Source organism: Hyla sarda, chromosome 2 (genome assembly GCF_029499605.1).
Source record: "Hyla sarda isolate aHylSar1 chromosome 2, aHylSar1.hap1, whole genome shotgun sequence".
Lineage (NCBI taxonomy): Eukaryota > Metazoa > Chordata > Amphibia > Anura > Hylidae > Hyla > Hyla sarda.
The window spans coordinates 159,915,886-159,942,844 of record NC_079190.1 but is presented as its reverse complement, the minus strand read 5'-3'; the positions used below and the strand labels follow the sequence as shown (position 1 = coordinate 159,942,844).

The window sequence follows — 26,959 nt, the reverse complement described above, 5'->3', positions numbered from 1 at the left end:
TGACATACTTGTACTACGCAGCTTGTTTGATTCATAAAGAATCCCATTGTATACTAAATATAATCACTCATCTTGGGGTCCTCTGTTCCCTGCGGTATAGACATATACATTTCTAGCAGGTAATTCACAATATGTCTAGGACATCCAATCTCATGTCAGTTTTTTATTCTGGAATAATTCCTGTTGTTAAATAAAAGAATAGATAAATGAATAAAGTGTATAGGATAATGAATTTCCTGGACCCATACTTGTTGTGTTTGTGGCACAGAAAAAGTGATGTTAAGAGTTCTGCAAGCAAGACAGAAAGTGGCCAAACGTGGTTACTAGTAGACTTTGTTTGGTGTATTAGTCAGTTTCCAATTTACGTTGGAATATCTCTTTGAACTTTTTACATTTAGGTGATAAAAGCTTACTGACAGCAGGTTCATCCGCTCTAAACCCAATACACAAGGTTATAGTGCAGGCCAATTGGATTACGTCATACTCTTCATCCCTGCCACCATCCCCTCTGTACTAATATGCCCACCCACCTCATGTATATTTATGAGAACCCCTTCGCCCGTGTGAGGTGGGCGGGCAGAGGGGATGCTGGGTATGCCACGCCCCACCTCCCATTGCTCAAAGCCGGCTATTTCCAGATTAGCAATGCCGGCTTATACAACAGTTAATTATGGAACTGGACCGCAGATCTTAGTAAGTGGTAGCTCATAGTAATCCAGTTCACCCGCATTATAACCCTGTTTATTAGGTTTAGTGCAAGAAACTCACTGTCTGTTTCCCTTTGAGGACTAAGAACACAATTCTCTTAATTTATTGATGTATTTTGCACCAATGAAATTGGAGAGGGTAGTTGGTGGAAATTTGTCTAATTTATTAAGACTTGCACTTCTTATTGATATTTACTTGAACATCACACTATAGCCTGCTAGATCTTTAAAATAACAAACTGCACCATAATCATCTTGCCTTCTCCAGTGCCGGCACTCTGATCTGCCCCGATCCCTCTGTTTTCTTTCTCTCATGATGCGCTCTCCCAGGACTCCTGATGATGTTCCTAATTCACCTCAGCCAATCATTGAGGCTGCAGGGCGTTCAGAACGTCATCAGCAGAGCATGGAGAGCATGTTGTGAGGGAAAGTAAGCAGATGACCTGGGACAGACCAGAGCGCCAGTACTGGAGCGTGCAAGAGGAGGATGGTATAGTTTGTTATTTAACAGCCCTAGCAGGCTACATTGGCTGTTCAAGGGGTTATACTAACTTGTAATTGATGGCCTATCCTCCAGCTCATGTCACCCCAGCCAATAAGCTGTTTTAAGAGGCCACCTTGTTTTTGTAAAAGCCTCAGCCTCCATAACGTTTACTGCTGCTCGTCCTGAGATTACCATACTTTTAGTAGCGCCAGCGCAAAAAACCTTAATGGGACAACACTGCAGTTCCTTACACTGATGCTTCTAAAAGTATGAGGATCGCAGTCTTAAACAGCAGATCCATGGGGGTGCCAGAAATCGAACCCCTTCCAATGTGATATTAATGACATATCAAAAGGATAGGCCATTAATTTAAAAAAAAAAAAGTTGGGTAACCCCTTAGCGTACATCAAAATACCCCTTTAAATGTGGGGCCCTTGGAATCGCCTGTTTTTGTTTATTTTCTCGCCTGTTTTCTGTTTTGATATGAGACAAAATTTGAGGGGGAAAAAGGTTCAAAATTCTGTTTACATTAAAATGCTTTCTGTAAAATATTTTATGGGATGGCAGATTTGAAGGAATAGCTCACTATGGGGTGTTTCTCTCTTCTCTTATAGATTGCTACCTTAAGGAGACAGGGTCGATATATATGTTCAACTGTTCCTGATAATGCAGAGAAGGAGGCTCAGAGTCTCTTCGTCACTGAGGTAAGCTCTTGTGCCCTTGTAGGTTGCCCCTCATCCTTAATTCTTACCCTTGGTTCCGCTACCTCTGTCCATTCACTACTATTGCTATCTTAGAGCTGACCTTTGAGCTTGTGGGCTGACACACACATTGTCTTTCTTTACTTACATAAACTATCGTTGTATATTGCATCAGTTTTCTCCCAGACATTAGTTTATATGCAGAAAGGGTCTGTTTATTATTTTACTCTACGTTTATAAGGGCAGGGCTCTAAAATCTTGTGTTTTCGGTTTGAGGACTCTCCTAGAATGGCGCCACTCCTGTTTTGACACAAAACGTATATAACAAGACTGCACCTTCTCCTGCAAACACATTTCCCCTAGTCCTATGCCAAGCTTCAAAAGCGCAATAACATATTTTGAGAACTTGTCCTTCCTCTTGGCTGGTTTGTTACTGTACTTGTAATCTAGTATGATCTAAGTAAGATGAGGTGAATGTTTTCTTGGAAAAAATAAAATAATGGAACTCCAGGCTCATGGTATGTCTCTGCATAGCATTTTGTGTTCAGATCGAGGGGTGCATTCTTTTGCACCAAAGGTCTTTTTCTGAAGATGTGAAGATAAATAATTTGACTACAAATTCTCTGCTGGATCAGTGATAAATCTGCCATGAATTATATATGAAGAAGCGGTGACCAGGCTGAGCAGACACAATACAGTTTGCAGAACCGTCATCCTTTTATCCATATGAAAGAGTATTTCTTATTTCTTTTTAATATGGATAGTTTTAACATTTCAGAAGTATACAAAAGCATACGTTCACTTGAGATGTCTGAGAATACAGTACATGAGGAACATTTTAGAATTTTCGAAAAACTTAAATTTCCAAAGTACATAAGTATTCAGACCCTTTTCTTTGACAATTGAAACTTAGCTCTTGTGGTCCAATTTCTCTTGATAATCTCTGAGATTTTTCTAGACCTTAATTGGAGTCATATGATTGGACATAAGGTGGCAGCTTTATGCTGTGGGGTTATTTTCAGGGTCTGGGACAGGGGGACTGGTCATGCTTTTGAGGAAAACCTGAAAGGAGCAAAGTACAGAGATATTCTTAATGAATACCTGATCCATACAACACTGGAGAACAGCTCTGTGAATGTATTTGAGTGATCCAGCCAGAGCCCTGACTTTAAAGGAGAAATGCGGCGCAAAACATTTACCTTCCCTTGTGCCCAAAAAACTAAAAAAAAAAAAATTTAACTCACCTTCCTACGTTCCCCCGTTGCGCTGATATCTGTCCCAGTCCTCCGACGCTGCTCGGCTCCCTGCTTCTTAGGCTCAGAATGCCTTGGCGATGTCCCGCCCCAGCCGGTGATAGGATGAGCACAGTGTCATGGAAGGAGCCCAGGCAGCAGGAAGAAGGCAGGGCTCGAGCTCCTTACATGACAGTGCTCTCAGCCTATCACCGGCCGAGATGGGACATCGCTGCTGTGTGACGTTTTGAGCCTAAGAAGCAGGGAGCCGAATAGCACCAAAGGACCCTGATGCCAGTATCGGCACAACGGGGGAACATAGGAAGGTGAGTTGAAATTTTTTTTTTTTTCTTTTAGTTTTTGCAGCCCGGGCACAAGGGAAGGTAAGTTTTTCGCTGCATTTCTCCTTTAACCCAATAGAACACCTGAAAACAGCTTTCACTGATGGTCCCCATCCAATTTGACAGACCTTGAGAGGATCTGCAGAGAAGAACAGCAGAAAATCCCCAAATCTTGGTGTGCAAACCTTGTGTCATCATACCCAAGAAGACTGGAAGCTGTTATCCCTGCCAAATATGCTTCAACTTAGTATGGAGTAAAGGGTCTGAATACTTTTTTTTAATTTGTTGGTTAACATTTTCTTCTACAGTACAAAAACCATTTAATAATCCCCTTCTGATTATTCCCATTCACCCAAGTAATATATGCAGTCATTCCATTGGTCAAGGTCTCTTCCCCACCCCCCCTTAATGCAGAAATACATTCCCCTTCTTCCACTGTCATTGTGGGGTATTGAGTGCTGAATGATGTGGGAAACGTAATATTTTATTTTAGCACAAAGCTGCAATGTAACAATGTGGAAAAAAATAGTTGAAAGGGTTTGAAGACATTTTCAAATGTGTTCTACATCAGGCTGTACATTTGAATTGTGTATATGCCAGGCATAGAGCCAAAACTTATTTTTTTGTAATGCTCCGTTCACATAACTTTAGTATTGTAGATCTATTTTATTAGCTACTCTGTCCTTGAAAGAGAGACAACAGCCATCATATAGCATTGGATTGAGCATGCAGCCTTTATACTAAATGTCTACATATAGAACTCTATATAGAAATTCAGATATGTGAGGAGCGTCATAGAATTACATTGGCTCTGTAGTCAGGACCTATGCTGTGGGGACAGTATGGATCCTAAATTTACAGCCATTTCCAAATGGGGGGGTCTTAAAGGGGGGTACTCTACTGCTCAGCGTTTGGAACAAACTGTTCCAACAATGGAGCCGGCACCGGGAGCGAGTGACGTCATAGCCCCGTCCCCTCATGACGTTGTGCCCCACCCCCTCAATGCAAATCTTTGGGAGGGGGTGTGACAGCTGTCAGTGATTTTCTGAACCATATATAAGAACCAGAATCGAAAGTTGTTTTGGCAAACCAAATTAGGTGGCCAGGATATATTGGGACATTTCACCTGCCATTGCCAAAGGTGGCATTATCTGGCTATAACAACTGAATTCTGGAGGATAGAGCAGTAGGAAATGTCTTATAAGTCTATAAAATATGATCACTAAAGACATTCCTTTTTTGTTTCACTTATTAGTGCATCAAAACCTACAACTCGGATTGGCACGTTGTCACATATAAATATGAAGAGTATTCGGGAGATTTCCGGCAGCTTCCAAGGTAAGTGTAAACTGACAGCTCCCGAATCCCTGCAATCTTTTTAATGTGGTGCGTGGCATGGCGAGGTGTCACTCGGAGCCCTGAGGGAATATTGTGCAACTTAAGCATCCTTTCCGTGTGCTAGTTGGCAACAACTTGCAGCTTGACATTTTACTTCACATCCTAGCAATAAAAAAGCACATTTTTCCCTGCCGTCAAATCTAACAAATTGTTAATGAGTCATATCCAGGGAATCATCATTTACCAGGGCGCGGTGGAGGATGGAACCTGCACTGCAAGTGTTTTACAGTATGCATTCATGTGATACAGTACTTAGAGTAGTATTGTCCTGTATATAGCTAACCTAAGGATATGTGTACATGAGGTAAATTTCTTACCGCAGCTAGTGTTACACAGCGCATTTCTAAGGGATACATGACTGACAGAATACACAGAAGCCCTGATTTACTTAGAGTGTTGGGTTCTTATTAGTTTGGAATGTTGTTAAAAGGGAACAGGTCATCAGATTTTACCATATAGAACATGTGGCCATGCGTAATATATGGTAAAATATATGGTGAGGATATGAGGTTAGAAAATCTCCCCCGCCTGCCCCTAAGTAGTGTTCTGGGCAGGGAGCTATACTTACCTACTCTTGTCTTCTCTGGCTGTATTCACACCCTCTCAGAATAATTGAAAGCCTGTGCTCTGATCTAATCACTGAGCCATGGCGAGGGTTGTCAATCACGCTGAGGGGGCGTGTTTACAGCCGGAGAATACTGGCTAAGGTGAGTATAGCTCTCCGTCCAGGGGACTACTTACTAGACTGGCAGGTAACACTGTCTAACATTATATCCTCACCATCCTTACGGGTATGAATGTCTCCCGGAGATGGTAAGGAAGAAGATCTTACAATATAAAACGAGTTGCCATGCATTATATATGGTTAAATCTGATTCCCCGTTCCCATTAAGAGTTGGATGATTTAACTAGCTTTTTTATAGGAATTTCCAGCGATTTATTTACAAGTTTCTGTGAGAATTCAACCGTAAATAGGTTGAGTTATGAGAACACATCCCTTTGTCTGGTTTGTAGATTTATTTTGGTGCATAGTGCTACAAATTTTGGCACAGTGAACCAAATTGTGGCACACAACCTGACAAAAGCAGGTACACAATAGTAAATCGAGGCCAATATGTGGGAATAGATTCCAAGGCGAAAATAAATTACATTCTGCAAATTTTTTTCCTTTCAAGGTTCAGTATCGTAGTTAATGTGCAGATGTGCAACAAGATTTTCCCTTTAAGGGTGCGTTCACACGCTAGTAACTAGCAGCGGATATGTATGATGTGTGCATATGTATGGTGTGAGTGTATGTATGATGTGTGTATGAGTCTGTGGGATGTGTGTATGTAATGTATTATGTGGAGGGGGCAGCGGTGGGTGTATGTATGGTGTATATGTATGGTGTGAGTGTATATGTGTATGATGTATCTGTGATGTGTGTTTGTAATGTATGATGTGGGGGGGGGGGGGGGCACTGCTGCCGCCGCCGCCAGTTGTGCCATCAAATTTTATTTTTAGTGGCTTCTGGCCACCCGCACTGAATTGCACCCCCAGAATCCTGCCACTTCATACTTGCCCGCCGACCAAGAGCCCCACGGATGCACACGAACACGCCTGAACCAAAACTACAACTTCCAGAATGTTGCACCATAACCTGAACTGTAGAACTATAAAGTGCAACATGCTGGGAGTTGTAGTTTTGGTTCAGGTCAGCTGCAGAGCCATAGGCTGCATCAGGCCATGCTGGGTGTTGTAGTTACTAACTGCAATTCCAAGTATTCCTTGACACAGCCTATGGCTCTGCAGCTGACACGAACCAAAACTACAACTCCCAGCATGTTACACAATACCCTTAGCTGGTGCAACATTCTGCAACACCCACACAACCATAGGCTGTATCAGGGCATGCTGGGTGTTGTAGTTATCTAGTAACTAAATGCAACTTCCAGCATTTTCTGACACAAAATGCAGCACACAAACTGGAGAAGCAGAACACCCCCCAGTAACACATAAGTCCCTATGAAGACTGAAAAATAGTGATTAAAATATTTTAAAAAGTGCGTATATATGTGAATAAGCCCCTTTCCTAATAAGTTTCCAATTTTCTTTAAATAAAAATAATGTACAAAAATAAACATAAGTGGTTTCGCTGCATGTGGAAATGTCCAGACTATTAAAATATGATAATTAAACCGTACGGTGAACGGTGTAAATGTAAAAAAATAGTCCAGAATTGCTCATTTTTGGTCACTTCATATGAGAAATTTTTTATAAAGTGATCAAATAGTTACATCTAGACTTTTCTGTGGTTGCCTCAGGTGTAAAAGGAGCTACAGCTCTCCTGCTGCTAATATCCCGGCATGCTGCGATCACTGTGGCCGCTATTAAACCTTTAGATCACCGCTGTCTAAGTTGTCAGCAGTGTCTAAAGGGATCTTATATCCATCCCTGGTGGTCTAGTGGGGGGAATCGGACTATTTTGGTCGAAATTATTTTATCTACCAGGACAAGTGGATTTTCTTGAGGGACAAGTAGATTGTGTTCCGCTTTAGTCCCTTGGACAAGTAGTTTTTTTTTTTTTAAATTTCCACACCCCTGGATTATATGGGCATTAAGGCACCCCTGTCTGGGAAACACGTAAGAACAGTAGCATATACATCATGTTAAAACATCAGGGGGTACTATTGTAGATTTTGCTTCATTGTCTAGGTCTTCGAGATACATATCTGCCTATACTGGTAAATATATACCCCAGTTCTAGATAATGGTAGGTATGCCAGCAGTGGTGCCCCCAGGGATAAAACATTTATCCTGTGTATTGCTTCTACATATCATATTTATCGGCGTATAACACGCACTGGCGTATAACACGCACCCCATTTTAACAGCGAAATTTAAGTAAAAAAAATAAAATATAAAATAAATGACTTGGACTAAATGCCACATCATCCCCCCCCAACTTCGTTTTCTTCTGCACTTCAGTTTGGTCCCGTCCCCTCCAGTGTCACATCATTCCTTCCCTTTCATCAGTCCCTGTGCCACATTTACCCCTCTAATCACCCCCCCATGTCTCATCATCCCCCCATGTCTCATCATTTCCCCCTGTCATAGGCCACCACTAGCCATACAGACATTAAGCATTTAGTACCTCCCCCACCATCATTTCCCCCTGTCTCATCATCCCCCCACCCTGTCTCATCATATCCCCATCATTCCCCCCTCAACATCCCCCCACCCTGTCTCATCATGTCCCCCATCATTCCCCCCCCCGTCTCATCATATCCCCCCATCATTCCTCCTGTCTCCTCATCCCCCACCCTGTCTCATCATCCCCCCCCAACCTGTCTCATCATCCCCCCCCCCCAACCTGTCTCATGACCCCCCCCCCCAACCGGTCTCATCACCCCCCCACTATTCCCCCCCCCCCCTCATCATCCCCTCATCATTGGTAAAAAAATATTAAAATATTTAAAAAATATTTTTCTATAACTGTTAATATTTTTTTTACCAAATTTTTTTTTTACAGTATACAGTGGTCCCTCAACATACGATGGTAATTCGTTCCAAACGACCCATCGTTTGTCGAATCCATCGTATGTTGAGGGATCCGTGCAATGTAAAGTATAGGAAGCTGTACTCACCTGTCCCCGTCGCTCCGGACCAGGTCCTCTCCGCTCCAGATGCTGTCCCAGGGGCTCCCGATGCTGTCCCGCTGCTCCGGTGTCTTCTTCGCGATCCTCCGGCTTCTTCCGCATCTTCTGCAGGGTCCGGGCCTCGCTTTCTGGTGACGTTATTACTCTGCTGCGCCGGCACGGCGTGCGTAGTGACGTAATAACGGTGCCGGAAAGCGCAAGACACCGGAGGATCGCGAAGTGGACCCGGAGCAGCGGGGATAGGTAAGCGAACCTGCCCGGGATGCTTACTGCTATCCGACAGCAGCTTAAGCATTTTGCGCTGTCGGATAGCAGTTAATGCGATGGCCCCGACATATAAAAGCATCGTATGTCGATGCAGACATCGACATGCGATGGCCTCTGAGAGGCCATTGTAAGTCGATTTTATCATATGTTGGGGCCATCGCATGTCGGAGGGTTACTGTATATGATTGTTAGAATCAAGTCTTCCCACTTTTGTGACCAATACCACTAGGGCCCAGTGGACGGTTCACCTTTATATATCTGTGCCAGCATTAGAATAATTTTATACAATTTTATTGATTGTTTTATACATGTTTAATAAAATTTATATCAATTGAAATTTCTCTATATTATTTTCTATTCATTGTGTACCCTTCAAGGTAAAATCCTAGAAGGATTGGTTATATATTTTCTCTTTGTATTAGAATACAGTATATGATATCACTTCTGCCACTAGTATAATTTCCTGTTTAGACAAGGGTTCCGGCTGAGCCTGGAATGTATTATTACTGGAATCTACTGGAAAGGTCTATAGCTAAATGAAATGAATTGATCTTTGGCATGGAATCAGTTCTAGGAGTGTCTTGGTGCAATGCAAGGAACGTACAATTACAGGCTAATCGATACCAGTCTTCTAGAAAACGTCTCCGCTTTTCCAAAGATGGCTCTGCGCTCCGATCCTATTCTGGCCTTCAAGTGATTTGCTTCGTAGCCATAAATATTGATAAAAGCAGATTCACTGCACGTCTTGTACAGTAACTTCTGATACATTTAGCCTGGTTCCTGGCGAGATCTTCATGCTGTATTTGTCACAGCTCACATCACTTTTCAGACACCTACAACTGGGTTACAGATAGTCACACGTCAGTCGCATTGTCACAAGTGTCTGCCCTCTTCTTTTTCCCTTTGAAAGGTCTGGAGCTGGAAAGTGATTGCAGTGAGGATTTTTCATGGGTGGAATTCATATTTGAAAACTTTTTTATTTATTTTTATTTTTTCAGCTGGGGGGGGTTAAAAAAAAATTAGTCTGAGCAAATATGTTGTTACGCTGGATATTACCCAATGCGTTCACATTATATAACCATTAAGGCTCCAATACATTTTTAGATATATAATTTTTGCATATCATGGTGTAGCCATTAACCAAACATAGGCCCAGATTTACTAAAACTATCAAACCCTTAGGTTATGTTCACACGTCACATGCGGAATTCTGCATGGAGATTCTGCTGCAGCAGAGTCCTGTTGAATGCATCGGGATTCTGCTGCTATGTTCACTCGGCAAAATTTCCGTGCCAGATGTTTCTGGCACTGTCCACAGCGTAGTCTCCAGAATGTCCGCGCGGATATTTTCCGTGCAGACATTCCATAGTGTGAACATAGCCTTTGTCGGACGGACCAGAATTGCGGACCAAATTGTGCTGCATTAAGGCCACGCCCCTTTTCAGAAACTATGTCCTGGGCCATTGTCTACACCTCACATTGCTGCATTTGGTCTGTTACACATCTTTATTACTTGTGGGTAGTCTATTGCCATGCTGCAGTATATGTCGGAATACCTTTTTACAGTATCCCGTATACATATATCTGTAGCAGAGGCACAAAAAGTGATGGGAATCATATAGGAATATATATATATATATATATATATATATATATATATATATATATATATATATATATATATGAATATAAGGAATATAAGTTGGGTCAGATTTATCCCTTCTAAAGAGCGTTTGGTGGAATTTATCATTCCATGCACCAATGCAAAGTGGCAACATTTTTAGCAAGCTATGTTTACGTGCAAACGTATTTTGCACAAAGTAAGGGTTTGTGCAATACTTTTTTGCACAGAGTCAGAGTATTGCTATATAGCGCTTGTACAGTTAAAGGAGTACTCCGGAGCTAACCTTTTATGGGGGAATTGGAGCATGAGGCAAAGTTATAGAACATTCTAATATACTCACGTTTTCCATATGGTCTTCTTCCCGGTCTTCTCCTCGCTTTTCTCTCCGTCCGGAAGCTGGGTCTTTTGATGACGCTCGACCTGTATTTCTTCTTGATCCACCGCCATCTTCGCCCGGTGACTCATCGCTCCCATGAGTCACTGCGGGCTGCGCCGGCCTCCCCGCCCGGATTCGGCTACTCCCCCAAAGTCAATTTATTCTGCGCATGCGCAGTACTACGCAAATAGCGTAGGGCTAACGTAGGCAGCGATAGGAGCCTAGCTTTAGCCCTACGCTATTTGCGTAGTGCTGCGGCATTCTTGTGACACCGCTAGTGCAGTGTTTCCCAACCAGGGTGCCTCCAGTTGTTGCAGCTGTCCGGGCATGCTGGGCGTTGTAGTTTTGCAACAGCTGGAGGCACCCTGGTTGGGAAACACTGCGCTAGTGGGCACATTGATCAGTGGGCTAGTGGGCACATGGATGGGTGGATCAGTGGGCTAGTGGGCACATGGAGAGGGCTGATGAGCTGGGAGGGGGATAATGGGAGGAGATAACCACAAGGGAAGGAGCTGTGGGCGTCACTTTATTATAATTTATTATAATTTCCTGGAGGGGGAGAGAGCAGCAGCTAACAGGAAGCTGGCGCAGGGAGTCATGGGAAATGTAGTCTTTATGACATGGCTGCTTACTGCTACAGGTGGCCATTACAAGAGAATGGCTGGGCCAAATTTGACAAATTAGGTATCATTGGAAAGGTCTTTGAAAGAGCTATCAAATGAGTACCAGCGCTGTACAATCTGTACGGAAGCATCTTCAGTTTTCCAGAAATTCTTTTTGATCATGGTCAATACCTGTGTTTTACTCTCTAAAAATAATCCTAGGATACTTACAGGAAGCACAGGGAAATTATGTGAACGCATAACAGAATGATATTTCTTGGCTAAGTCTGAAACTTTTAATTATGTGGATGTGTTCTCCAGAAACAAAATGATGGCCCTGATTTAAGAGTGGAGTGTAGTTTTCTTTGTGGGTTTTAAAGTGGTACTCCAGTGGAAAACTTTTCTTTTTTAAATCAACTGGTGCCAGAAAGTTAAACAGATTTGTAAATTACCGTACTTCTATAAAAAAAAAAAAAAAAAAAAAAATCTTAATCCTTCCAGTATTTATTAGCTGCTGAATACTACAGAGGAAATTAGTTTCTTTTTGGAACACAGTGCTCTCTGCTGACATCATGACCACAGTGCTCTCTGCTGACATCATGACCACAGTGCTCTCTGCTGACATCTCTGTCCATTTTAGGAACTGTCCAGAGTAGCATATGTTTGCTAAGGCGATTTTCTCCTACTCTGGACAGTTCTTAAAATGGACAGAGATGTCAGCAGAGAGCACTGTGCTCGTGATGTCAGCAGAGAGCTCTGTGTTCCAAAAGAAAATAATTTCCTCTGTAGTATTTATATTTTGATTTTTTACTAGTGTGCAAATTTTGGTGCAGACACAATTTGTGGTGCAATGCGACACTTTTTGGTGCACAACCCAAAAAAACAGTCGCCACTTATAATAAAATAATAGTTATCCCTTGAGTGGCACACACTTCATGCATTCTCTATCGGAGATACATGAGCACTGTATTTGTGTATCTCTGGCGCTCCCATAGACAGTGCATGGATTGTGTTGACATGCCGATGAGAACATGTTTTTAGGTAGTGGAGTACCTCTTGGGATATATTCACATGTACAGTATCCTCTGCATATTTAATGCACAGGATTTTATGCTGCAGATTTTAATGTAAACGTAATAACTGAACACGGCTTCAAATCTGCAGCTTCAAATCCTGCGCATTGAAGGGGTTATCCACCATAAGGTGATTTTAGTACTTACCTGCCAGAACTGGGTATTTCCTGTTCGATTTTGTTCTCTAAACTACACATCCCATAGTTCCATGCTTGAAAGTTTGAGATCACTTTCCTTATTCCCACATCAGCCACCCCACCCTTTGAAACACAGTCTCCCTGATTTACTAAGAGTGGAGTGTAGGTTTCTTTGTGGGTTTTAACCCCTTAACGACCATGTATGTGTATACACGTCATGTGTATACATGTGCCGTTAAGCAGGTATGGCACATTCTTCCAACTCGAGCCCGCGCCATACTGGCCAGCCCCCAGCTGTTTCTTGTAGCTACAGAATAAAGATATGGTGTCATTTTTACCGAAAGCCCCAAAATCAGAAGAATCAGTAGAATCAGAAGCCCCAAAAAGTTACAAAATGGCATTTTTTTCTTCAATATGGTCGCACAATGATTTTTTTTTTCCCAATTTTGACCCACAAATATTTTTTTCTGGGTTCGCTGTAAATTTTTGGGTGAAATGTATAATGTCATTACAAAGTACAATTGGTGGCGCAAAAAATAAGCCCTCATATGAGTCTGTAGGTGCAAAATTTAAAGAGTTGTGGTTTTTAGAAAGTGAGAAACGGAAGAAAGTGCAGAAACGGAAAAACCCGTGCTCCTTAAGGGGTTAATGCCCTACAATTTTTTTCCCGCTGTATTTACTAAGGTTTCCCTAAATTTTCCACTTTCCCTACACTTTGCTTTTTTTTTTTACACATGCTCTGATCTGTCGGGTTTTCCTCTGAAATCCATCACATTTTCTGTGGAAACCTTAGTAAATATGTTGTTTTTTGTGTGAACACGCAACAATGTTGGGAACACGCCCCATTTGTGGTCACGCCCCTTTTCCGAGTTTTCTTCGTAAAATAGAGAGTTAGGGTATGTTCACACTGTATGTTAACACTTCTGCTTGCTTATTCCTCTCCAATTCATTCAGCAGTGCCATACCCCATAGTATGTAGTTAACTTTCCTCTCCTCAGTTCACACTGAGGAAATTCCGCTTGCGGAATTCTGTCACAGAATTCCGTTCCGCTTGAAGAATGAACATGTTCTTTCTTCATGCGGAATTCGGCTCATAACTCTATAGAAGTAAATGTAAAAATGTTTGGCAGTCTGCCACGCTTCCGTGTGGATTACGTGCATTACTGTGTGTCCTATCCTCTTTCATTTCCGCACGGAATTTAGCGCGAATTCCGCACGAATTCCACACGGAAAAAAACGGCGTTTTGGAGCAGATTTTGTAAGCGAACATTCCGCTCACATCTTAAGCAGTGTGAACATACCCTTAGTCAGGTTTTTTTTTTTTTTCAATTCTGGCGCAGACAGAATTTCTGCCGCAATGCGCCAGAATCTGGCGCACAACCCGCCAAAACATGTCTGGTTTGCAATAGTAAATGAGGACCAGTGTTTTCTAACCAGGCGGCCTACAGCTGTTGCAAAATTGAAGCAGGACCGACTCCCTCTGATCACTAGTGATGTCAGGTCTCAACGCACTGCAACTTGGGAAATCCCAAGACATGAGTCATTTTGTATGCTGTTAAAATAAATATTGGAGTGAAAATTACATAAGAATTGTGAGAAAACTGTCACACAGGTACAGACACTATATTATGAACTACACTAATTTTACAGCTCCTGTAGCATAGTCAAATAAAAAAAAAAATCCTGGAAAAGTTTTTGGTTTTTTTTTGTCAGCTTTTATGATTTTCCATCCATGCAGAATCAGTACGAATGTGAACCACATCTGTTTACTGCAGCCCTTTTGACTTTTGTCTTTATGTAACTTTTTTTTTTTTTCTTCTATATAGCAAAGGGACCAAGCCAGAAAAGCTCCCAGTTCATGTGTATGAAGTGGATGAAGATGCAGACAAAGACGAGGTGGGTTCAAGATTACATCTCTTTCACAATAAGACCAATGTGGATCTGTAAAACCATATGGATATTTTCCGAGTTCTCCTCCCCATCACACACTTGACTCGATCAGTAAAGGTCCTGTGACATAAGCCATTAATTACAAGTTACGCTAACGAACACTTCTATAGACCTGTTGAGTCATAATCCACTATAGAGACCAAGATTTCAATCTTAATTATAGAGCAGTGGTCTTCAACCTGCGGACCTCCAGATGTTGCAAAACTACAACTCCCAGCATGCCCGGACAGCCAACGGCTGTCCGGGCATGCTGGGAGTTGTAGTTTTGCAACATCTGGAGGTCCGCAGGTTAAAGACCACTGCTATAGAGGGATAGAGGCAGATATAGAATTAAGAAAGTGCCAGAATTCTGGGACATCTTTGTCACATTCTGTGCATCTGTTATCAGGTTTTTTTTTATTAAAAAAAAACCGGATCCCTCAAAACAGGACTAAACTGTATCAAAACTTGTGTACCAATTTTTATCTGTATACGGTTGAAAACCGTACACGGTTTGAAAAATGTTGTCCGGTTGCATCCGTTTTTAAGAAAAAACTATTTATAATGGAGTGAAAAGTTAAAAACGGATAAAGTTTCACTTGTTTGATTGAAATTCAAAGAAAAAAACTGTATAAGTCAAAAACCGTATCGTGAAAACCGGATAGAAGCGTACGCACATACGGTTCTGAAAGGTTCCTATTGACTCCAATGTAAAAAAAAAAAAAAAAAAACGTATACAGTTTTTCGCCGGGACCAAAAACCGTGGTAGACTACAGTTTTCTGTCCGGCTAAAAAAAATTAAAATCCGTATGGTTTGAAAAACGGACACAACTGTATACATTATGGTGCATACAGTTTTGAATGGGATGTCTATGGGCATGGTTTTCTGTACGGTTGCATAAGTTTTTTTTCAACCGTATGCCGAAACCGTATTGCAAAAACGTGGTGTGAACCCACCCTTATCTGTTTAGACACTTTCTTAGCCACATGTGACAAGAGGTGCATGGTTTCAGTAAAGGGGTCATGGATTTGATAAACTCCAGCACCGTCTAAGAGTTGGTCTCAACTTAAATTAGACAGTTTTAAGATTTAACAGAATCAGTCACTCACCAAAACCTAATAAATCGGGCATGTTCTTAGACGGTTTCATATAATATCTTCGAGTTAGACAGTTTTAGTAAATCTGGGCCAAAGTGTCATGAAAGCTAAAAGAACAGACTGCCCTGTTAGACTTCATTCACATTTCCTTTAGGACATGACAGTGTGACGGCTGTCGGGGGAGGCGGGGAAAAAAGCGGGAGAAAAAAATACTGCTTGCGCTGTCTCTTTCTTCCGCTATTCCTGCCAAAACAGTGGCGCCCGACGGCTCTCATAATAGTAAATGGGAGCAGTCAGGACCGGTTGTTGCCTGTTGTGCCCCGTCACGAGAACAGGCGTTAAAGTCACACACACAAAAAAAACTTTAAAGGGGTACTCCACCCCTAGACATCTTGTCCCCTATCCAAAGGATAGGGGATAAGATGTCTGATCGCGGGGGTCCTGCCGCTGGGGACCCCCGCAATATAGCATGCGGCACCCACCTGTTTCTGCTCCGGAAGCGCTGGAGGGTCTGGGTCCGTCACGCCCCCTCCCATAGACTTGCATTGAGGGGACGGGGCGTGACATCACACGGGGGGCGGAGTCGGGACATCACAGACTTCCGTTCCGGTGGTCGGGACCCAGACCCTCCAGCGCTTCCGGAGCAGAAACAGGTGGGTGCCGCATGCTATATTGCGGGGGTCCCCAGCGGCAGGACCCCGTGATCAGACATCTTATCCCCTATCCTTTGGATAGGAGATAAGATGTCTAGGGGTGTAGTACCCCTTTAACTGCCATTCTTGATGGGGAGCAACAGCAGTGTGAAAGGGGCCTTAAAGATAAAAATGTCTTTACTAGCAGGGATATTGGAGTGTAGGACATACTATACTTTCCTCTGTAAGTGCAGGGGCACACTGTATGACAAATAAAGCTATGCTGGTCATTACAGTGCTTTGTTTCTATGAATTGCTATCCAGCTGTGTGTTGGTGTTCTGGAGCAGTCATGTTAAATAGATGTTTTCTTGCGCAGCAGATGAGTGTTCTGATGTCTTCTATAGACCTGCCCTTAGATTCTTCCTCCTGCCTAGTTGCCATTCTCTTTATTCTTGTTACTTGTCCTGAAATGATCTTTATGTACTTTTTTTTTGTTTCTGCTGTTCTAAGCAGAAAAATATCAACATTTGTGTTTAAGAAGGGGAAGTAGTGTACCCAGGTATTCTGCTTGGTTGTTTTTATTTCTCTTACTGACTGCTGATGGAAGTTCACAGATGCACAGGATGTGGATTTGCTGTCCCAGAATACCTTTGCTGTGTCAGGGGTTAAACTAGGTGACTTCTATTTGGATAAGTATCTCTACAGTCTTTTAGTGGTTTTTATGTGGAAAAATTTGTGAAAAATGGACAGTAATTTATAGAGGACTATTCTAGGCAACTATCAAGTGCTTTTTGTATGCATTGTGCATCTATTGTGCACCAATGTCATAATGTGTGTTTTATGCATGTGTGCAGGGCCGGTTTTAGACTTAGTGTGGTCCTGGGCAAAAATGGGGCCCCCAGATCACTATGTTGTGCCCCCTGAATTGTGCTGCATCCCGGCTAATGTGAGTAAATGAGACTGCGCTGCAAACCACAAATGGCTTTGACTACAACATGAGAAACGTAATAATTCCATCCAGGATGAATTTGTGGCTGTGGTAATTTGGAGTCGCAATGTGACCCCATTTAGTGCAGATCAGCTCCCCCCTTTGCAAGTGCGAAGTGCATGAACACCTGTGGAGCAACAGCAACTTGTAAGGACACATAGGGAAATCCAGTGCAAAACGGCATCATAACATGTATGGTCACAGGAAAACACAGGGTCACAGAAAGCCATACATTTTCTGATGCTGTTTTAAGGGTTTAATTAACCCCCCAAAGAGCAAGAACTGATTTGTGCTGGATTTCTCTATGTGTGACCACATTTACTTACATTAGCTGAGATTCAGCACCATTCAAGGAGAACAATATGACCATCTTTGACTGTGCGACCCATTTTTGCCATGTAGCCCTAACCTTATATTGTAACCTTGTTCTTTATACAGTAATAGTCACCGCACACAGATAAACAGTGATCTCAATGCTGCCTATCAGTAATAGCACCCACATATACTATAACAGTGATCTCAATGCTGCCTATCAGTAATAGCGCCCACATATACTATAACAGTGATCTCAATGCTGCCTATCAGTAATAGCGCCCACATATACTATAACAGTGATCTCAATGCTGCCTATCAGTAATAGCGCCCACATATACTATAACAGTGATCTCAATGCTGCCTATCAGTAATAGCGCCCACATATACTATAACAGTGATCTCAATGCTGCCTATCAGTAATAGCGCACACATATACTATAAGGCTAAGTTCACAGACAGAATGTCCACATGGAGAATATCCGTGCAGATATTCCACAAACTGCAGGACACCAAAATAATATGCCGGCACTAGGACTGCACAGGAATGCAGCATCTCATAGACAGCTATGCATTCTGTGCGGACACAGAAAATGGAATTTCCATGCCGGAAACATCTGTGGATCCGCCGGTGACCCGACCCATTTTGTGCCTCCAGCTGTTGCCACCCCCCTTCCCCCGCCTCCCCCTCCCCCGACCTGCTGAAAATGTTCCGAACGCTGGGGCAGTGGACTATCCCTTTAAGTATGCAGCATAGTTCCCCCCCCCCCCCCCCCACATTAGGTTGGCAGTATAGACCTCCTTCTCATTTAATCACCTTACTACTGGGGTGACACACTGTAACAAACCTCCTCCTCATGTAATCACCTTACTACTAGGGTGACACACTGTAACAAACCTCCTCCTCATTTAATCTCCTTACTACTGGGGTGACACACTGTAACAAACCTCCTCCTCATGTAATCTCCTTACTACTGGGGTGACACACTGTAACAAACCTCCTCCTCCTCATGTAATCTCCTTACTACTGGGGTGACACACTGTAACAAACCTCCTTCTCATTTAATCTCCTTACTACTGGGGTGACACACTGTAACAAACCTCCTTCTCATTTAATCTCCTTACTACTGGGGTGACACACTGTAACAAACCTCCTCATGGAATCTCCTTACTACTGGGGTGACAGACTGTAACAAACCTCATACACACACATCATACATACATACATAAATCATAGATACACATCTAACACACATCATACATACACATAAATCTATCATGCACACATCATACAAAATCATACACATACATATATACAATACACATCCCCAACCCAAAGCCTCTCCTTACCCGGGTTGACTGAGGCTGCCTTGCTTCTGCGCCAGGGTCACGTTAGTAGGAGCTCCCAGCAGCCCCTTGCCTCCTCAGCCCTGCAGGGCCGCACATAGTAGAAGTAAAAAAAAAAGTGCTGGTCTGGCCCCGAGCAGTGGAGCGCAAGCAGGATGTGAGGGGGATTTACTAGTGGAGAGCTGCCTGCCGCGTTCCTCCGAGCGTGGGGACGTCTGATTAGTGGAGCGCAAGCAGCGCTCATCCAGAATGCTCAGGGCAGGGGCAGGAGTTTTAGTGCCTTATGCCCTGAATACTGCATTTTACACAAATTCGTGGCAAAAACGCTGCAATTTTACCGCGGTTTTGCACAAAATGGAGTATTGTTAGTACTGCCTTAAAGGGGTACTCCGCCCCTGGCATCTTATCCCCTATCCAAAGGATAGGGGATAAGATGTTAGATTGCCGCGGTCCCGCTGCTGGGGACCCCGGGGATCGCCGCTGCGACACCCCGCTATCATTACTGCGCAGAGCGAGTTCACTCTGTGCGTAATGACGGGTGATACAGGGGCCGGAGCAGTGTGACGTCATGGCTCCGCCCCTCATGACATCACGGCCCGTCCCCTTAATGCAAGTCTATGGCAGGGGGCGTGACGACCGCCGCGCCCCCTCCCATAGACTTTTATTGACGGGGGCGGGCCATGATGTCACGAGGGGCGGAGCCGTGACGTAACGATGCTCCGGCCCCTGTATTGCCCGTCATTACGTGCAGAGCGAACTCGCTCTGCGCAGTAATGATAGCGGGGTGATGCCTAGGGGCGGAGTACCCCTTTAAAGCTTTTCAGGGGCCCCCTTTTGGATGGGGGCGCTAGGCAATTGCCTAGGATGCCCCGCCCTAATGCCGGCCCTGCATGTGTGCTCATGGTTAAATGTAGTTTTTGGTGACTATTTTAACTGATGATATGCATGCCTTTGCCCCAGTCATGGTGGGCAATTGCTGTGTAATTGATGACCTTTTTTCTTATAAGCACTACTGTAAAACTGCTTCCTGTAAAGCAGAACATGGTTAGAATGCATGTCATTGAAAAATAATCTGAAACCACTTTTACAAGGAAAAGGTAAATAGTTTTTTAAACCATTTATGTATCCTTAATAGCAGTTTCTTAGCATACTTTTAAATGTAGCCGATCAATAAAACATACTAAAATGGGCAAGTGCTTGGCTTTACTGTTACCAAGTAAAATAGTTAACACCGCACTGTGGTTTTCAGAGTGGAAGAGGTACCATAGCCCAGCTCAGTCGGGGTCTGATATCATTCCTTACAGGTAGGCTGTCAATCATGTCTGGATAGGCCTGAATGGGCATGATTACAGCCCAGGGAGTCGTGACTACTCCAGCAAGCCGGATGCTTGGTGACTACTTAGGTCTCATTTACATACTGTGTGTGACGGTTATAAAAGTTGTTTTCTCCACATTAACAGACATCCAGACATGGTAGTACACATGATATTAACCTCTATTAGGTGTTGCTATTCGTTATATAGGGTAACACTTAGTGATGGGTTCCCTTTAAACCAAGAATTCTTTCCCATTATTATATAGAAGCCCTGGAAAGGCAGTGTCTCACTTGTAACTCAGAGTGGCCTTCGATCTTCACTCTCAGTGCTGTATACCCAGTGTTTTCAGGTCTTCTGCTGAATTGTGTGCCTCTGGCTGTCTTGCCTTTTGGCAGTCTTCCGCTATTAGAGGTCCACTACAGTCCTTATGTTTCTGATGTCCCTAGAGAAAAGGAGGAGTATCCACTCACCTAGGAAGTAACCTGTGCAAGAACTCTTAGCACTGCTCTTGTATTTGGCGGAAATGTTTTACTTGCACTGTCCTACTCATATAAAACCAGCCTGGCCTGTGGTTTAGGTTGCAACCCAGGTCTGCATAGTGTCTGTCCATTTTTGACACTGACAATTTGACCTTTTCGTTTGCTAGGGATACGCATCCTTACAAGCACAGTATGTTCATTGAGTGGTCAGGCATTCCATCTCTAGTCATAGTGGTTGAAATAGGGTATGATCAAAGCTGTTCTTTGTCAGAGAAAAACTTTGTGGCACTAGGGAAGTGTCCAGGAGGCTGTCTCCCTGGCTTCTATCTACCCAGTTTGGCTTAATTGGCAGGTATGTTCCTATGCACAAAGCTGAAAGAGACCTGTCAATCGAGCCTAGTTTGGCAGAGAGAAGCTGGAAAGACCACTTCCCCGTCACTTCCCCAGTGCCGCAGCTTCAGCCTTCCAGAGTAAAACTTCGTAGTTTGTAACAAGGAAGCCTGTCAAGATGTCCTCCTCCCTGTGGTATGGGCAGTATCAGTCTAATGACAGGCTCCCCTTAGGGAAAAGCTTCTCAAACATACCAGGTTTTGCCATGTTGATGCCTGATGTTCTTTATATGCTCAAAGTAAATCCTATCTATTTATTAGACAAGTTTACCAATAGGTAAGTCTGACATCCAGCTACAAACTTCTCTTTTCACCTAGAGCAGAAATGAAGCAGCCATTACTATAAATGCCATGGATTGTTAGGTCTGGCCACTGTTGGTAGATGTGCTGTTTGTAGGATTCATCACATTATGATAAAGCACATTGTGCATAATTCATAATGACCTTTAATTTCTCACAGAAGCTTGTTTTGTTTCCAGGATGCGGCATCCCTCGGCTCCCAAAAAGGGGGTATCACCAGACAAGGCTGGTTATACAAAGGAAACATGAACAGTGCAATAAGTGTCACCATGAGGGTGAGTATCTATAATGTATTGACAGCAAATACTGTTGAATGTAGAGCGGTCTCCTCGTATATATGCACTTCAAGAGGATCTGTAGCCAACCCTTCCAAAAATGAGAGGTTATTAAATAGCTTAGGGTGCCATGATTGTTTTTTGATATTTTAATTGCTGACAATTCATATGGCTGTAAACTTTAATAATGAGAGTAAATCTCAGGTAATGGGCAGGATTATACAGTCAGCTGTATATTAGGCATACATGCCCCTCAATGTACAACATTAACACCCCCTGACTATATAATCACACCCATCACCTGAAACTCCTATTATTAAAATTACGTTCCCACCCATGTGACTTCTTTAATTGTAAACCCACATATCTCAGGAACAGAAGGGCATATCAAGAAACTGTAAAAAGGTGCATCATCAGGGCAGCCTAAGCTATGTCATAAAATTTCCATTTTTTGGATTGCCTAAAAGTCCTTTTTTAAGAGCTAACTGAAATCTGCTAAATCACACAATTCACATGTTTTCTAATAAACCATCACATCCTTTAACAAGACCTTCATTTTCACATTGTCATGCAGTGGTCTCTGTAACCTATATTTGTATTGTTTGGCCAAAATGGCAATCATGTACAACCTTTTTATCCTTTTTAGTCATTCAAAAGGAGGTTTTTCCACCTTATACAACTCGGTGATGGCTCGTATAACTTGAATTTCTACAAAGATGAGAAAATCTCTAAAGAACCAAAGGGATCAATTTTCCTTGATTCTTGCATGGGTGTTGTACAGGTAAATTTTATTCTGCCTGTTTTGTCTTCCTCTGTTGCTTTGTTATAATATGAGGTACACATTATGGCAGGCTGACTAGTACTGTTGTGGGGATGTTTTGGAAGTATGGGAAAAGGTTTCTTGATGTTGGAGTTTTGTGGCGGTCTGAGTCAATTGACAGCCATCTGTATGCACAGTCATAAAAGGAAGGCTGTCAGTCATCGTTTCCCCACCCACTGGTGTCCTAAGCCCAGTATAAGCAAAAATTTCAATCAATAATGTACAAGTTATATTGAATATTTCCTTTAACCTCTTAGGGACTCGGGGCATACCTGTACGTCCTGAGTCCCGCTTCCACGATATAACGTGGGTAGCCGGGACCCGGGATCTAACAGTAGCCGTGACCCTGGGCTAATAGCACGCGTCACCAATCGCGGTGACGTGTGCCATTAACCCTTTAGACGCGGCGTTCAAAGTTGATTGCCGCGTCTAAACTGTTTAAAAAGCATTCCTGGCAGCTAGGACACGAGAGGAGGATCCGTTACCTGCCTCCGGTGCATCCGATCGGCGATTGATTGCTCCAAGCCTGAGATCCAGGCTTGAGCAATCGACCACAGATAACACTGATCAATGCAATGCTATGGCTTTGGATTGAACAGTGCTGGCAATCAATGTACTGCATGTTAAAGCCCCCTATGGGGGCTATAACATTGCGCAAAAAGAAAAAAAGGTAATAAATGTGATTTAATCCCTTCCCTAATAAAAGTTCAAATCACCCCCATTTTCCCATTTAAAAAACAAACATGTAAATAAATATAAACATATATGGTATCGCCACATACGTAAATGTCCGTACTATAAAAATATATCAAGTTCAAAATAGCGTGTATTTGGTCACTTTTTATACCATAAAAAAGGGTACCAATAAAAACTTCAGATCACGGTGCAAAAAATGAGCCCTCTTACCACCCCATATGCGGATAATAAAAAATAAGGTATAGGGATTAGAGGACGACTATTTTAAACATATACATTTTCCTGCATGTAGTTATGATTTTTTTCAGAAGTAATACAAAATCAAACCTATATAAGTAGGGTATCATTTTAATTGTATGGACCTACAGAATAAGGGAAGGTGTCATTTTTAGCGAAAAATGTACTGTGTAGAAACGGAAGCCCCGAGAAGTTACAAAATGACGTTTTTTTTCTTCAATATCGTCGCACAATTAATTTTTTTGGTTTCGACGTAGATTTTTGGGTAAAATGACTGATGTCATTACAAAATAGAATTGGAGGAAAAAACGAAAGTGGAAAAACCCTGAGTCCCCAGGGGTTAAAACTATCTATCTATCTATCTATATATATATATATATATATATATATAAATATATCTCTCTCTATCTATCATATATATATATATATATATATATATATATATATAAATAATATAATGACTTTGCTCAGCTTTTCCTGCTCTATAACATCATTTGAAGATTAATCAGTATTATCCTGTTGACAGGTTCCCCTTTATGTTTCCTGCTTGTTTGGTTTTAAATAGTGTAGACTCCAGGCTAGATCTGCTTCATGTTTAAAATGCAGCAATATGTTATCTTTACAATGCCCCCACAATATGTTATATTTACAATTCCCCCACAATGTTATCTTTACAATGCTCCCACTATTTTGAATAAAAAAAAATACTTTTTTTTAGAGAGTTTACAGAGTTAGGACTTTCATTTTGCTGTCATAATACGCCCCACTTCTTTGCTAAATATGGCACACCCAACCTGCATCAGCTTTCAGGACTCATTTTTGGAATTTATGGTTGTGGGTCATGACCTACTTATGTGAAGGTAAATGAAGGAACACAATAAGCAGACAACCTCTTGTGTCTAGGTAATGCTTATCAACATATCCTAGCATGCCCTCCAAACCACAGTTCAGCCACACCCGGGGAGGAGGTTCACTGCAGATTTATAGGTGTCTACTTTTCTGCTCATTCTGGTGTAGACTTTTTGGTTTGGCTTTTGATCTTTGTCATCTTTGAAGTCCAAACTGTCTAAAAATATTTTTAAACTTGAATAAGGCTGCATTCACACCTCGTTTTTGCAATACGGTTGCCGTATCCGGTTTGATTAAAAAAAACGTATCGAACCATAGTGCAAACCGTATACATAGACATTTCATTGTAAACCGTATGCCAACCGTAGCATCAGGTTGTGTACGTTTTGCATAATTTACGGTTTTATACGGTACACCAAACCGTAGTCTACTACGGTTTTGTGCCCCGGTCAAAAACCGTATCCAACCTGTATATGGTTATTTTAAAATGGAGTTCTATGGTAACTGTATGTAACCGTATGTGCATACGGTTACATCCGGTTTGCACAATACGGTTTTTCATTTTTTATTTTATTTTTTGGGGAAATTCAATAAAAAGAAGAACTTTATTTAAAATGTTGACAAACTTTAAAACCGTATATATTTTTTTTTCAAGAAAAACGTATGCAAACGTATATCCGTTTTTAAACCGTATACAGTTTAAAAACTTGAGGAGGCATATACGGTTGCATACGTTTGCATACATTTCGGTCCGGTTCGGTGACATACGTTTTTTTTTTTAACAGAAACTGGATACGGCAACAGTATTGCAAAAACGAGCTGTGAATGCAGCCTAATACGTGTTTTTTACTTTCTCCCCTGCCCCCGGTGTTAGCTGTATTAGCTCCTGCTAGCTAACTGGATGGCTTTTGACGTCATTTAGATTCACTTTACACATTGTTTGATCTCAGTATTGTGGCATTTAGATTGTTGCGTTTCCTATGAGAAAGCTGGTAAAGGCAGATCGTGCTCTGTGTCTTCATGTGCTTTATTTCTTATAGATTCTAATAAAAAGCAAAGCTGGTTATGAGGAGAGAGTCCTGCGGGCTTGTGAATTATTTGCAAGAGAGGAAGGTGCAGCCATAGTGTTGAGCGGAGATCTGTCAGATGTTTTTGTGTCTGAGAATGAAGGTGTCCTCTGGGGGCTGGGAGTGTTACATTTTCTTAGCAGCGTGTTCAGTTCAGGAAGTGTTTGCTGTTTTTTCTGCACTTGGCACTCGCACATATTTTTAGAGTAGAATCTGGAAAAAAAAAAAAAACACCTCCATTCTTGATAGGTGACATGCAGGCTGCTAGTCCGGGTGGGATTACTAACGCGGGAGGGAACATTCTTAGCTGCAGATAGATATACTGTATTTCCACATACGTTAAGGCTGGCTTATGTCTGAACATTACAATCATATTTACCCCACACATGCTACAAATGTTATTAAAAAAGATAATACAAAATGTAGCTCTTTTTACACATTCTTACATAATTTAATTTAGGTACTCTATTAGTAATTCATGGAACGTCTTCTGACACATTCTAGCAAACACTATGTGCCCTCAATGCCAGGGCTTCTCAACCAGGGAGCCTACAGCGGTTGCAAAACTACAACTTCCAGCATGCCCAGACAGCCAACGGCTGTCTGGGCATGCTGGGAGTTGTAGTTTTGCAACCGCTGCAGGCACCCTGGTTGGAAAACACTGCTCGATTCACATGTATGTAGTCATAGCTGTAACATAACCCCAAACATTTCAGTCCCGTGTCACAGGACATTTATCTCCTACCCCATTCTTTCCAGAAGCAACCTAGGGCTAACTAAAACCCTCATTTTGCTATGCAACGTTAAGAACTCCTGTTCATGGGCACTTGCATTAAAGGTTGTACTGTTGAGAGGTAGGGCTGTGATATGTACAATATTGGTTTCAGGGCAATGCTTGTAAATAGAGGACATTGTGACCTAACACCATAGTGCCATGGATTACAAGTAAAGTCCCCAAATCTCATCCGGAGATAAATAAATAAATAGTACTTATGTAGGTCAAATGAGACCTACTGGAAGCAGTAAATCATCCTCTGTATTAAAGGGGTACTCCGGGGAAGTTAAGAAAAATAAAAATGCCCCAAAGCCATCACAGTACCTGTTATGTGTCTCCTGTAGTTATTCATGTGATTTTGGCAGTTTCTTTGGCCCCTGATGTCTCCTAAATACTTTTTTTTTTCCTTATCTGCAGCATAGACTACAACTCCCAGAATTCAGCTCTGTGTAATGGCTGCCAGCGCTTTGATTATCTATGTGCAGGCTTACACTGCAGCTCTCTCTCTCTCTCTCACACACACACACACACACACACACACACACACACACACACACACACACAGGGGAGGGGAGATGTAGCTGTACAGCCAGAGCTCTAGCCCAATCAGAAATCAGACAGAAATCAGGTGATGTTGTCTTGATGGGAGGGGCTGCTCTCACTGAGGAGACAACGTGGATCTAAAAAATGAATTTTTCTCTCACTTCCTGCATGTAAGTGACAGCTGAAAGAGGAAAACTGTTGTATATAGCCAATGAATGATATTTAGACAAATGCATAGGTTGGTGAGAGGGAAAGAATGGGCTATGGATTTAGTTCCCCAGAGTACCTCTTTAAAGGAGTTTTCTGGACAAAATGTATTTAATATT

General features: G+C 42.3%; 1 protein-coding gene across 18 annotated transcripts in view; it reads left to right on the top strand.

The window, feature by feature from the left end:
* Positions 1 to 26,959, top strand: part of DOCK9 (dedicator of cytokinesis 9) — a 255,830-nt gene that overhangs the window by 100,353 nt on the left and 128,518 nt on the right. For all 18 annotated transcript variants that reach the window (XM_056555648.1, XM_056555647.1, XM_056555652.1 and 15 more), the window contains exons 3-7: positions 1,806 to 1,895; positions 4,721 to 4,803; positions 14,407 to 14,476; positions 21,551 to 21,646; positions 22,293 to 22,427. In XM_056555648.1, the coding sequence (XP_056411623.1) occupies positions 1,806 to 1,895; positions 4,721 to 4,803; positions 14,407 to 14,476; positions 21,551 to 21,646; positions 22,293 to 22,427 (474 nt within the window). The remainder of the gene's footprint in view (positions 1 to 1,805; positions 1,896 to 4,720; positions 4,804 to 14,406; positions 14,477 to 21,550; positions 21,647 to 22,292; positions 22,428 to 26,959) is intronic.